This window comes from Sceloporus occidentalis, unplaced genomic scaffold (genome assembly GCF_023333645.1).
Source record: "Sceloporus occidentalis isolate IW3139 unplaced genomic scaffold, rSceOcc1.0.p SCAF_69, whole genome shotgun sequence".
NCBI lineage: Eukaryota > Metazoa > Chordata > Lepidosauria > Squamata > Phrynosomatidae > Sceloporus > Sceloporus occidentalis.
This window is the reverse complement of record NW_028317049.1, coordinates 2,800,902-2,814,500: the sequence shown is the minus strand read 5'-3', so window position 1 is coordinate 2,814,500 and position 13,599 is coordinate 2,800,902. Positions and strand designations below refer to the sequence as shown.

The 13,599-nt window shown below is 43.4% G+C and overlaps 2 protein-coding genes across 4 annotated transcripts in view; one reads left to right on the top strand and one right to left on the bottom strand.

Moving 5' to 3' along the window:
• Positions 1-6,530, top strand: part of PAFAH1B1 (platelet activating factor acetylhydrolase 1b regulatory subunit 1) — a 58,293-nt gene extending 51,763 nt beyond the window's left edge. For both annotated transcript variants that reach the window (XM_089494155.1, XM_089494156.1), the window contains 3 exons: positions 151-252; positions 582-738; positions 2,681-6,530. In XM_089494155.1, coding sequence (XP_089350281.1) covers positions 151-252; positions 582-738; positions 2,681-2,754 — 333 coding nt within the window. In that variant the 3' untranslated portion in view covers positions 2,755-6,530. The remainder of the gene's footprint in view (positions 1-150; positions 253-581; positions 739-2,680) is intronic.
• Positions 6,531-11,478: 4,948 nt separating this feature from the next.
• Positions 11,479-13,599, bottom strand: part of LOC149286402 (clustered mitochondria protein homolog) — an 82,415-nt gene continuing 80,294 nt past the window's right edge. For both annotated transcript variants that reach the window (XM_089494035.1, XM_089494034.1), the window contains exon 26: positions 11,479-12,792. In XM_089494035.1, the coding sequence (XP_089350161.1) occupies positions 12,642-12,792 (151 nt within the window). In that variant the 3' untranslated portion in view covers positions 11,479-12,641. The remainder of the gene's footprint in view (positions 12,793-13,599) is intronic.

Genomic DNA, 13,599 nt, shown 5'->3' with positions numbered 1-13,599 from the left:
ATAATGCTGATTCACAGTATTATTCATTTTGAAAGTAACTTTCTTTTTTATTTAATTTAGTGTTCTGTCTTGCTTGCTCTAAAGGCGGGTATGTAGTTCTACCATGTGAAGTATCCATCTTCTAAAATCAGTATCTTCTTTTCTCTGTAGACTAAGAAGAGTGGCAAGCCCGGGCCTTTCCTGCTTTCTGGATCTAGAGACAAGACCATTAAGATGTGGGACATTAGTACTGGCATGTGCCTTATGACTCTTGTAAGTGCCCTGCATTTCTTCCCTGACACGCTGTCAGACTGTTCAGCTGTTTCATAAGCATTTAGACAAGACTATCTGGACTGGATGACCTTAAATAGTTGCTAAGGAGTCCAGTTAGACTAGTCACAATAAATAGAATTGATGGAGCTACAAGAAAGTTTGAGGAAAAGCTGAGTACTGTATCTGTTCATGAATTCTGATAGTTCCTCCTTTAAGATAAAGACAAGCACAACTTGGCATAGGGCTTTGACTTGCATTATGAATGTTCAGGTGTGCCCTCAAGTCTTGCTTGCATGGCCTTGCATTTGTTTCTCTTTCTCTTTCTAAAGGTGGGCCATGATAACTGGGTACGTGGTGTCCTCTTCCATTCTGGGGGGAAATTTATTTTGAGCTGTGCCGATGACAAGACCTTGCGTGTCTGGGACTACAAGAACAAAAGATGCATGAAGACTCTTAATGCGCACGAACACTTTGTTACCTCGTTGGGTATGTATGTGTGTTCATTGTGCTTCTAGCAAAACGCAGCTGAGTTTTACAGAGACTGTGCTTGCAGCCAAAGTTGAACTCACAAGTCAAACTTGTATTTTTCACCACTTAACTGTCTAACATATAGCTGAGTGCTAGATAAATAATGCTTTATTGAATGAGCACAACCATAGGAGCACACCACTGTTTCAGACTGGTGTAAAATTCCCCATCCTTTCAAAGAAAGAGCCCTGACTATTTGTTTCTTTCTTCATAAAAGAAGAATGGGGAGGAGTATTGAAAGTTGGAAGGAGACTATACTGGTGGTTTATCCAGCATGAGCAATAGGCTTGCTGGCTGTTTTATCTGTGAAGCTGCGTTTCCACATGGCTTCCTCTCCACTGCTAACAAAATGAGTTTGTTCTTTGCTTTAAACTTGAGCTTGTGGAGGGAGACGTCATCTGAGGAAAACATGCCAGTGCTTGGTCCCCAGTGACATGTAAGGCAACACAAACTCAAGAGTGAAGGTGGAGGAGGAACACAGCCGAGTTGTAAGACAAGGTTATATAGCATGTGTGAGCTCCTTACTTAATAGATTCTCATGTAATACCCCTTCATCTATAAAACAGTTGGTGATCTAGGTCAAACTTTGGTCTTCCAAGGGTTTTGGGCTTTATCTCCCAGAAGCCCCAGCCAGCTTGGCCAACACTCAGGAATTCTGGGAGCTGGAGTCCAAAACATCTAAAACCACTGATCTAGGTATAGCCCTCCCCCCTCCCCAAGCCACACAAGGAATGGCACATGCTAAAAGGCTTAGGCCAGCGATGTCCAAACTCTGCCCCTCCAGGTGTTTTGGACTTCATCTCCCAGAATCCCAGACTATTGGCCAAGGTGGCTGGGGCTTCTGGGAGATGAAGTCCAAAACACCTGGAGGGCCAGAGTTTGGACATCACTGCTTTAGGCTTTTGTTTCTTAAGCAGCTCCCATGCCATCTAGCGAAACCACCTGGAGAAAATGGGGGAGATTTACAAAAGCAGTTTGGTATGACATGGATGGTGGTAGCGGGGATCTGATGCTGATAGAGAGAGTATATACAGAGTATATATGTAGAATATATACGTAGAGAGATCTTGTAGCACCTTTGAGACTAACTGAAAGAAAGAAATTGGCAGCATGAGCTTTCCTAGACTTCAGTCTAGAAGTCTGCGAAAGCTCATGCTGCCAATTTCTTTCTTTCAGTTAATCATAAAAGTTACTACAAGATCTCTCTACATACTGATTCTACAGACTAACACAGCTATATCTTTGAATCTTAACAGAGCATGGTTCAGCTTTAGTCTGTGTTTCAGCTGCTCTTTGTATCTTGAGATGTATTTTTTTTTTGATGCTGCAAATTGGCTCAGGTGGCGGAACTCTTGATTTCCTCATCCATTTTGCCTCCTTGCCTGTTGGGCGGCTTACAATGACAGGTTATCTGTCTACCCCTTAAAAGCAACATCTTAGGGCCTGAACAGACAGGCCAAAATAAAGATGCTTCAGGTCACTTTGGAGGTATGCTGTTTAAATGATGCATGTGTCTTAAGAAGCCAAAAGCCATGCCAAAGCCATGCTCTAGTCCTATGGACTGCAGCTTCTGGCCTCTTAAGATATGTGTATCATTTAAACAGCATATCTCCAAAGTGACCCGAAGCAGGCCCTTAGTTAACTAGATTGTGTGAAGCTTTGGCTTTGCTTCTGAAAAACAGTAAGGACAGCTGTTCTCCCTCTGTTTTTCTGTGGGTTGTATCAGGCATCATTTGTAGTCATTCTCCCTGTGTCAGGGCATGTGGGGCATCCTATTTGTTGCGGAGGCATTCTTGCAACTCATCTGACATCACACAGCTCTGGTACTTGGCTACTATCAAGCCCTAATTTTCTTCGCACCGATGATGTGTGTTAACGTCTGTTTCCCCCTCTCTTGCAGATTTCCACAAGACAGCGCCCTACGTGGTCACTGGCAGTGTAGATCAAACAGTAAAAGTGTGGGAGTGCCGTTGATCGAATTCACGTCTGACCCACCCCCTCCCTCCCCCTCTGGATGCACTCGGATACCATGATTCCCCATTGAGCTCTGTTTAAAATAAATATTGTCCTTTCATGTAAATTATTCTGGATGTAGATTGAGCTTATTAAATGTTACACACAAAGTATTCATGCATGGTGAATCCAAATTGTATACTGTAAATTTACATACGTTGTCTAGAAGTACCATAGGTTTTAAGAACATGGGCTGGCATTGGTCACATCAGACCTGAGAAGGCAGAAGCTGATTGGTTGAATTCGGGGCACTTAAACTGGCGACAGCAAAACTGTTCTGTACCGGATCGATTTAAATGCCCGTCCTCCTCTTCTCTCGGGTGGTGCCTGTAAACTTAGCGGCTCTCATGTGGGATATTTTGGGGGTGGGTGGGCGAGGGCTCTTTCCGAAACACGTATCTCTGTAACATCACTTAAGTGTGCTTATGAAATCTAAGGATACTAGATGAACAAGGCTGCAACTTAGAATCTTATGTAATTAATGGATACTAATTAAACTTTTCTGGGTTTTTTCTCCCTCTCTCTCCTCTCATGACATATTTGCCAAATCAATAGGATATATTTTTATTTTGGCTTCCTATCACGTCTATTAAAAAATAGAAGAAGAAGAAAGAAGTTAGTATTCCTGTACTAACAAGCTGCAGTATAGGAAGAGAAACCTTGATATGATGTGATGTGTAAATTCTTATTAAAATTGGTCTTTGCCATTCTGTTGTGTTCTAACACTCGGCGCTTAACGCTTTCCATGCAAAATGTGTCATCGGGAGGCTGTCAGTCTTGTTTGAAGTCGGCTCTTACCTGGGCAGTTAGACTTAAATCTCTCCCAGTTGACTCCTGACGGTTTGGCCTTCTCCCTGTTGGCTTTGGTTGTGGCTTGTTAAGGTTTTTCAGTGTCAGCATCGAAAGGTGTCTCTCCCCACCTCCCCTTAGTCTGAGTATTAGAAAATGGAGTAGGATTTGGATGAGGCTTTTCCAGTTATTGAAAGCAGGGCAGGAAACCAGAGAGAAGGTCCGAGAGCGTGGGGCAGGCGTCTCCGAATGTGTCGTGTTCACAGCTTGTGATATTCAAGAAAGTAGGGAGGGGTGTAGGGAGGAAACTGGAAGGCTCTTAATGCTACCAGAAAGTTGGCAACCTTCTTGGTGTAAGTTGGCAAGCCTTTAGGGAACTTCACCATCCCATTTTGTGTGCTGAAACTCATCAGCTTGCTGTTGTGTCCATGCTCAGCGTGGAAACTTTACCCCACTATTGGAAAAGCCCTAAAACACATGTGGGTTTTCTGAAAGAGGATACATTTAAGCATTTTTGGACAAAATTCCCAATGGGTCACGTATTCCGGTTCTTCATTAATCTAAAAATCCACGTAAAAGTGTACGAAGCAGCCGGCTGGATATATTTTAACAAACAAATGCAATTTGTTTTATTTACTCTGTGAATTTTTAATGACTCTCCCTCTCTTTTTTGAAACAAAAAGAAATATAGCTAGAAACAACCCCTAAACCCTCCTTTCAGTGCACTTCAAGAGAAAGCATAATAGCAGACTTTGGTTCACCCACATGGAAGAGCATTTTATGTCTTTGGCGTCTTGTGCAAACCAAAAGGCGGCTAATGACAGAGGCAAGGAATAGGCTGAGTTCTGGAGAGTCTAGTATTTTCCCGTTTTGATGGTCAGTTTAAAAAATCCACATTTAAAGTCTTATCCTAGTGTTTAAGCTGTTCTTTCAAAAATGTAAAACCTCATTGCTCTTCTTGCCTTTTGAGAATTTCTTAATCTGTAGTGATGCAGCTGTAACAAGGCTTGCTAACCATTATTAAAGTTGAGAAGATAGAGCAATTCAGGTTAAGGATTAACGTTTATGTATTTCCACAATCAGTGAAACAAAGGTACCTTCTTAACATGGGAGTTTGACCACTGGTTTTTTCTTTTTTCCTTTTTCAATCCTCAGCCAAGTGATTCGGGACAAAAAAAAAGGAAGAAAAAGCCCTTTTTCTAGTCTCCAATTAGTTTGCAAGAAGGAAAGCCCCCTTGCTTTGAATGACTCCAAATTTGTATAATACAAATTCATTTAGTATGATCAAAACCAGAAAATTCTCAGGGAAGGTTGTGGACTGGATCAGCATTTCTAACCCTGGTTTTTAAAATGAAAGAAAAAGCAGACAAGGGAGGTGGCGTGATTTGGAGTTGGAGCGTGCCTTTTTGCGTTTGTCTCTCTGGCTGTCTCTTCCTGTGCCTTTTTTCCTTTTCTGTGAAGAGTCTTTTGAGTGCTGAGGTTTAACTGGTCTGGATTGTAAGAGGCTTTTGGAGTTTAGGGGTTCACCGCATGCAGGAATAGGCAGGGTCATTGCCAAACAGACCGGCCCCATGTCCGTTCTCTCTAAATAATGTTGCAAACAGATTCTCTCTCTGAAGCACACACACATACACACCTTCTCTTTCCCCTTCTCTTCGCGCGCAACACACACACACACATTCCAGCATTGCATGGATCGAGATGTTCCCGCGAAACGTTCTAGGTGCATCCTTCTTTCTCCCTCCTTTCTCTCTCTTTTACTTTTGTGTGTGGTTTTGACACAACCCGAAAGCCGACATGTCTCAGAACGTCTTGCACTTTACCATTTTTTGTTGAAAAGCCGTCCTGCTTTTGTGTGTGTGGTGTGACCAATGGTGTGCCCAGAGCACTAATAATAATAATAATAATTAAAAAAGCAAAATTTACAAAAAAATAAAATAAACACAGAATACTAGTTGCTAGCAAAGTTGTCAAGAGCAGTGGAGCACTGTAGTATTTTGAAAGCTTTGGCCGTCGCCTCACCAAGCCCTGCCCCGCTCCAACTCCAGGTCGGTTCCCTTGGTACCTGGATGCTGCTTCTCCTCTTTACCTCTTTTTAATGCAAACCGTCTCTTAAACCATTCTTAAGTAGCTTTCTCTCCTTTCCCCACCTTGCCTCACTCCCTTACTTCAGGATCCCAGCCCTTGAAAGCTATTTAAAAAGGTAAATTTCGGGTCGGGTTTCAGACGCAGTAGTGGCTTTATAATCCCAAGATGGATGTTTTGAGTATCTGAACGAAGGGGGGGAAACGGTTCTCAGTTCCACATGGAGTCCAGTTTGTTTGTTTTTTAAATACCCAGGGTACTTAGCTAATGCAAAACCTCTCCATTAGTGGCAGAAATTGTATGTATAAAATAGGCAAAACCAGTATGGGAGAGAAAACTTGGGATGGGGGAAACTGGGTTGGCAAGTCACGACTGGATGTTAACTGGCCTTTTTTGATTCTCTTTCCACTGTGTCCCTGTAAGTAACCGCTTTCTCGTCCTGCGCAGATCCTTCCAAGCTTTCCAAATTTCATTCTTAAGAGAATTAGCAAAAAAAAACCAAACCCTTCCACGTTTTTTAGAAGTTTGATCCCGACACTGACATGAAGACGAACGTCTTTATTATTATGATCATTTCTTTTCTCATGAGAAAACAAGATAGAGATTGCCGTTGGAGAAAGTTTCTTTCCTCACCCCCCTCCAGACTGTAGGAGTTAACTGAAAGATATTGACACCATTAAAAATTTAAAACAAAAAGAAAAAAAATCAGTAAAGGAATGTATATAATACTGCTCTGTGTTTTACAGTAAGATTTGTTGCTCTCAGACTGTGTAAAACAAAAATTTATTCATGTTTTCTGCATATTAAAACAAAAAAATCTTATTGTACCAATTGGTAAACTATTAAATGCATATAAAGCTAAATGTGTTTCTTTCTTTGCTTAGGTGCAGAAAAGATCAGATGCTTTGAGTTGTTCATTTTTAAGCGGTCGGAAGAATAGTAACCTGGGTGTTAGGATTAGAGGCGTCAAATGTGAGACTCTTTCATTTCTGTGCAGGTTGGTGGTGCTGGGTCCCGGGTGCAAGGCCTACATCCAATCTCTCTGCTCTGTTCTCCTCTTCCATGAACCTAGAACCCCCTTTGAGCTTTACTTGTATCTTGTGCCAAATGAATAAAGAGGAGCAGGAACATACTCCTGGCTCAGCCTCTGCCATTGCACTCATGTCCTGTAGGCTGTGGTTGGGAAATGTACACATAAGCAGTGGCTTGCGTGCACTTTTTGTGTGCTGCTTGCGTTGGCATCCAAATTGTGAGCAAGCCTACACATCTTTTTGTGTATAAAGACCTCCCTGCTGTCTAACACAGATACTTACAGTTGAGGCCAGTCAACGTGCATCAACCTGGTGGGTTCCTCATTACCGTATATACACAGCTTTAAGTTGACCTCATATATCATTTGAGGGAAGGCTTTGGGGCCAAAATTATGGAATTTAATAGGGTAAAACCTAGGAGCATGTAACAAAGGACCTAAAAGGATGAAGCAAAGGAAAGCCAGTGCCAAAGAACTTGCACAGGCATATCTATTTGTGCCCAGGCTAAAGGCTGCATGGATGAGGGAGCAGAGAAGGGTCAGTGCTTGCAGGATATAGATTATGCTCTTGCCTTTCACTAGGGGATGGTTCCTTTTAAAATTAAAATACTGTATTTACATTGAGCCATGAACAAGTCGACTCAGGTTTTTTGGGGGTCAGTTTGTGACTAAAATTTCTAGACTTACACATGAGTGTATACAGTACATGCGTGATTCCACCTCACCCACCTCCTTATGGCTCAGATTTGGGCTATAAGACTGAGTTGCAGACAAGTCCTCCACTGAGGAATTTCCTACCACATGATGATGGGCATCCATTTAGATGTTCTGGGCAATGCCTGAAGGAGGAGAGGGAATAGTCTACTAATCGATATGGCTTAACATGGCCAAAGGATACTTGCTACTTCATACCACCTACTGAGGGGTTTCAGGGGTTAGCACAAAAATGGCACTGCACTAGCAGAACTGTTGGTCCTATATTTGGGTAGGGAACAAGCAATACAGGTTGAGTCTCCCTTATTTTGAAACTGTGCTTGGGGTTTCAGAACCTTTTGGGTTTTGGAACACCTGTATTTGCATATCTGCATGCAATGAGCTATCTTGGAGATGGGACCCAAGTCTAAACACAAAATTTATGTTAGATATATACCTTGTATACAGAACCTCAAAGTACCTTGTATACAGAACCTCAAAGTAATTTTATACAATTTTAATGTGAAACAAATGTTCTGTACCTTGGACTGTCAGAAAGCAAAGCTGTCATGATCTCAGCCATCCACGTGGACCTTTTTGGATTTTGAAATTCCAGATAAGGAAGACTCAACTGGAGTTACTCAGGACAAACTAGAATCGTTTTATTGGGTCAATTGTTCTGAATACTTGGAGGAAGCTATACCTGGAGCACTACTTCCAGCTGTGGAAGTATTTTGGGGATGACCACTTCTCCCTATGTTAAAAACCTAATGAAGAAGCCACCTCAAATGTGCCAGATATGACTGAAAAGCCACTGCAATTACTATTGAGCCCCACAGCCCCAAATTACAGAGCTGTAATTTGACCTAAATTTCATTGAACACCCAAATGAGCAACTGTATTAACAACCGTAGGCGATCAGAGTTTTGCTAACCTAATTAATATTGATTCTTCTATAGAGTGACCTCATTATGTTCGTTCCACTGAAATGATTTTACCTAGACATACTATCTTTGTCCTTAATTTTTTTTTTCCAGAAGAGATGGTTGTCCACTGTTACCACTTTGGTAAATCAGTTAAAAAAGAAACTACAGGTTCATTATGAGTCTTGCTATCAGTTGTTGCAAAGTGAGCTCTTCCTCATTCATACTTACTTGAGGAGTGGTAGGGGATGGAAGAGTCGTTCGGAGGAAGGACTAAGGTGAATTAGTCACAGAGGATTGCTAGTGCCAGATAATGGTCTTTAATGGTCTGAAGACTAGTTTGAGTTGAGTCTTCCGTGCTACATACCCCTGTTCAGACCTTGCATTTTCCATCCCCTTCGAAGCCCCAGCCATCTGAGGATTAGTCTATATTATGCAAACTGTTGGTTTTTGCATATTCGTGACCCTTCTGCCCCGAAATTGGAGCAAAAGAGGCAGTGCCTCACGTGTTGATCTAGTGTAACATGGTCCTTCCTTTTGTCTAAGCTGTGGTTGGCAATGCAGAATGAGCAAAACCACCAAATGCTGGAATTGAGAGGAAGGCACACGTCTCCCCTGAAAGCTCAGGAGGTCCACATTTGGCCCTGGGGTCCAAGGTTTTCCAGCCATTATAAAAGCGGACTTAGGTTGAGAGGCAGTCCTTCTCCCTGCAATGGCCGGTGGTGGCAAAGGCATGGATGTTCTTGTTCCATGGGTTACTTTGTCCATGTAGTTTCTAATGAAAAGATCAACACAACTATGGTGGCTGAACCACAGTTAAATAAGCCAACAGATCCCATTTCTGCCATTGGAAATCCTTCAAGGGGGAATCCTATGACTTCTGATGTGTCATTTGTCCCAACCTAATGTCACTGGTGAACTAAGTCCCAAAGCCTTGCAAGGAAAGATGAACAAAAGCAGTAATCTACCCACTTTGCAACTTAAGGGTGGGACTGACAAATATTATCCACTGGTTCTTCATCAAGCATCCATGGCTTAAAAATACATATATAAATTCTAAAAAGCAAACCTCTATTTCACTATTTTATATAAGGGAAAGGATAATTTTATTATCCATTGTATTGAATGGGGCTTGAACATCCACAGGTTTTTATATCCCCTGGATGTCCAGAAAGCAAACTCCAGCCAAGGATACCAAGGGCTCACTGTACTAATAAAAAACCTAACAATCCCCTAAAGTTATTGGATTGATATTTGTCCTTAAGAGACGGTTTCTGAGTTCTCACACTTTTCTTTAGACCAAATGAAGTTCGAAAGGCTCTGTGCTGTATCACCTTGAGCCAAGCAGGGGCAACTCAACTGTCACAACCCAGTTGTTTCCATACCAAAGCAACTGTTTGCAAGTTTTGCATTTGGCCATCAATTGGGTTTCATCTGTTGTCTCCACTACAAGGCAGTACATTCATCTCTGATGCAGACACAACAGTTTGCTCTGGATGATTTAAAAAACCTTCCACAACTGGTTACAGTGCTAGCGATGCTTCAAGAAATGGGGATGAGAGGTGTCTTGGTTTTGGGAATCAGGGACACACAGGCCACCCACCCACACTTGCCAGCCCCTTCCAAATACTGTGAGAATGAATCACATGGAGAAAATGCCTGCACATGCACAGACAGGTATGTATTTGCAGCACAGTGGGCAACACATTATTGCAAAGGTCAACAAAATGCCATGCAATACAAAAGGTGGCTCTACTAAAAAGTGGGCTCAGTAGCCAGACTTGGACTCCTTGGCAAGATAGGGCTGGGATGGAGAAGCCAAAGTGACCACATAAGACACATTCACTTGTCGGTAGTAGTGGAGATCTACAACCAGGGCAGATGCTGGTGCTGATCCCAGCAGCAACACTAGATTTTATGGGGTGTAATCTGTTGCTATGCCTTCCTACAAAACCTATGTTCAAATCCATTAAGAGGATGAGCGGCCACGGGGAGAAAATGAGAAAGAAATTTCGAGCGTCACCCATCATTTTCCAGTTTCATAGTATCTAGGGAGATCTTGTAGCACCTTTGAGATTAACTGATGAAAGAAACTGGTAGCATGAGCTTTCAGTTCTACTTTCTCAGATGCATTCTGTGGCAGCTTCGGTGCTACAAGATCTCGTCCTGACTGCAGACTAACAAAGCCATATCTTTGAACTCTTCCAGCACCACAGTATTTAACAAAGATTTCCTCTTTCAGCAGGAGAAGAAAGGGAGGGAGAGAAAGAATGAAGCTTTGCTTTCTGTTCATGATTCTTGGTTTTTAATACATTCACAGATCAATCTTGAAAATAAAACGACATTTATTCGACCTGAACAGCTTGAGCGCTTGGCTGTTTCTGTGGTGGCAATCTTTGCTTCTCCCTCCAACCCTGTCCCAAATCCTATCCTGTGCAACACTCCACACACCCCTTCACAGTCCTTACACCGATTTCTGTTCCAGAGAGGTTTGTTGGGGATGAGGGCTTTGCTTTGTGCGATTCATAGGACCTCTCTGGAAGAGGAGGAGTGTGCAGGCACTGGGATCTTCCATTGCAAACGCTGAAGAGGTGAGGTGGGACGGAGAGCAGGGTCTATAGATTTTCAGGGTGCTTGGAGAAGAGGGGAACCCACCTACACAGCCCCTCTGGCAACTTCTATGCCTGAGTCCTTCTCTTTTATCAGGATTCAGGCCCATCTGTGGACAATGGAAGCTACAGTGGATTGGATTCTTACTGGCATGTCGCGCCAGCCGTGGTACTATTTAGACCAGTTGTCCCCATGCTTTTTCAGTCTATGGCCTTCTTTCCTCTTGGGCATCAAACCCAGCTCCCCACAACAACTATTTCTTGATATCAGGTCTACTGTTTTAACTGCAAATTCAAATCAAAACCCAGTCGCCGCTCCTTTTGCACCCAGTCACCCTGGGAGTAGCAACTGAGCAGCGACTGGGAAGCCTCTCGCCCGTGCTGGACTTTGAGACCAAGGAGGCTGTGGGGTAGTTTTTAAGGGACCCTGAAAAGAGACGTTTCATGCAACCCTCGTCCCCACCATCCTGGTCCCAAAAGCCACTGGTTTCCCCCCTTTGTTGCCTGCCACTATTTTGACTGAAGCCCCCCATCCCGCCCCCCCCCCCTTTTCCCTTGCCACTCCCTAGTGGCAGTACCATCAACTTTGGAAATCACTTCCCTAAGGAGATATCCAATACCCCCCCTGTGCAAACCATTTCCCTACAGTGCAATAGTGTGTAGGCACAGCATTTTACTACCCACAGCTGGTCAAGCCACCAGAACGGCTCTGGAAGAGCTGGGAAGTGACGTTTACTCTCTGCCAGCGCTGAAAGGCATCTCGGATGTAATGTCTGTGGTGGTTGTTACCCTTGTACAGTTTTCAGCTAAAGAATACCCTGCCTTGGGCCATGGCTAGTTTTATAACAATAATCTCTTCCCGAACAAGCGTGAATTGCCAAAATAAGAAAATAAAAAGTGCCCAGGGAAACGCAAGACAGTGAGACCCAGAAGGAATCCAATGGCTCTCTCTCCTAGAAGTGGACAAAAATCAGAATTAAAAAATAATTCTCCAGCATTTCCTCGAAAGCCTGGCCGCAGCAACTCTTTCCTGGCCTTATAAAAAAAAATAACAACCTCAAAATGGTCGGTCAACATTTAGATAAAAATATGGCTGAATCTACAATTAATATAGAGCATTTAAAGTGTTGCAATCACCCGAAGAGCATTGGAACTGGGAGGCAAAGGGGGACTAAGGAGCCAAGAGAAAATATTAAAGTGGGAGCCGCAGGGAGGCAGGGGGCAAGAGTCTCCTTTCTCCACAAAGTTTAAGCGTCCTGTAAAATCAACATAAAAATGACCTGAGAAATGTTATTATACCTCCACTTGGAATTAAATCTCTTATGTACACAGTAGAAATGGCTTGATGATTATTACATCCACAGATGCCCAGGCCCTGCGCGTACCTCCTGCCCCCTTGCTCCCTCCCCATGTCAGCGTCGCGGCCTCCGGCGAGGACCACAGAGAGGCTTTGGCCACTGGCAGCAGCTCCACAGCCCCACATTCAGGGGGTGCGACACAGCAGCCACAACAGGTAGGGCCAATTTCTCAAGATTTAGTTCTTTTGCATTGTGTATTCATTGTACCAGTGCAAATCAAAACCAAAAAAAATAAACAAAAAACCAAAAAACCCCGAAACAAAAACCACATTGCCAAAGAGAAGCTGCCCGAACAAGGCCAGGGGTCAGATCCCAATTGCAAAAGGGCCGGCTAACTTTAAGGAAGCAGGTTCTCTCTCGACTAAGGAGCCGAGATGACCGGTGGGTTGCCTTCAGGTTCTCTCTCTTCGGGAGACTTGTCTTCCGATTCCGGCTGCTCTCCACTCTTGAAAGCCTCCTGGAGTTGCTGCTGCCTCTGCACCTCCGCTTTCAGGTTCTCCAAGTCTTTTTGGCTGCGGGGAGAGAAGACAAAAAAGGGTCACGCGGGCCCGACAGCAAGAGGGGAAATCTGGGAACAAACTCCCAGGATGGCAGCCAAGCAGGACAGGGGAGGACACAAGGAATATGGCTCTCTTTTGCTTTGACCTGGAGATCAGGACTCTGAAAAGGTCCTTTTCTGGTTACCACTCTGTGTCCTTTCTGCCAGTACAGCTGCTCCAACTTTCAGGATTATCCTAACTGAGGCAGTGTTTCTGCATAACAATGTTTTCCCCCAGCTGTCTGCGTTTTAAAATATAATACTGTATATACTCATGTGTAAGGCAAGAGCTTAGTCCATTCTGGGAGCACCAAAAAGAAGCATGGAGCCCCTCTACTTTCCCATCCAACCAGCCTTTAGTATGAGCACAAACATATGTCTGCCAGGATTTTCTAAATTCTTTGGCATCATTTCCCTTTCTATCATACTTTCCATTTTTTGTTACATGCCCCTAGGTTTTACCCTCGACATATCCATGGGCCATATCAAAATCCATAATTTTGGCCCCAAAACCTCCCTTCAACTTATACATGAGGTCTACTTCTAGTCGAGTATATATGGTAATAATAACATTTTATTATCCATCTGCCCGTTCAAGATTATGCGATCACAGACCCATCAAAACTCGTAAAAGGGTTTAAAACATTAACCCTAAGGCGAACCTATCCTGTGGTTTTCTTGGCAAGGATTGTTCAGAGAAAATTTGCCATTTTCTTCCCCTGAGGCTGAGAGTGTGATTTTGCCCAAGGTCTCCCAGTGGGTTACATGGCCAAGCTGGGAA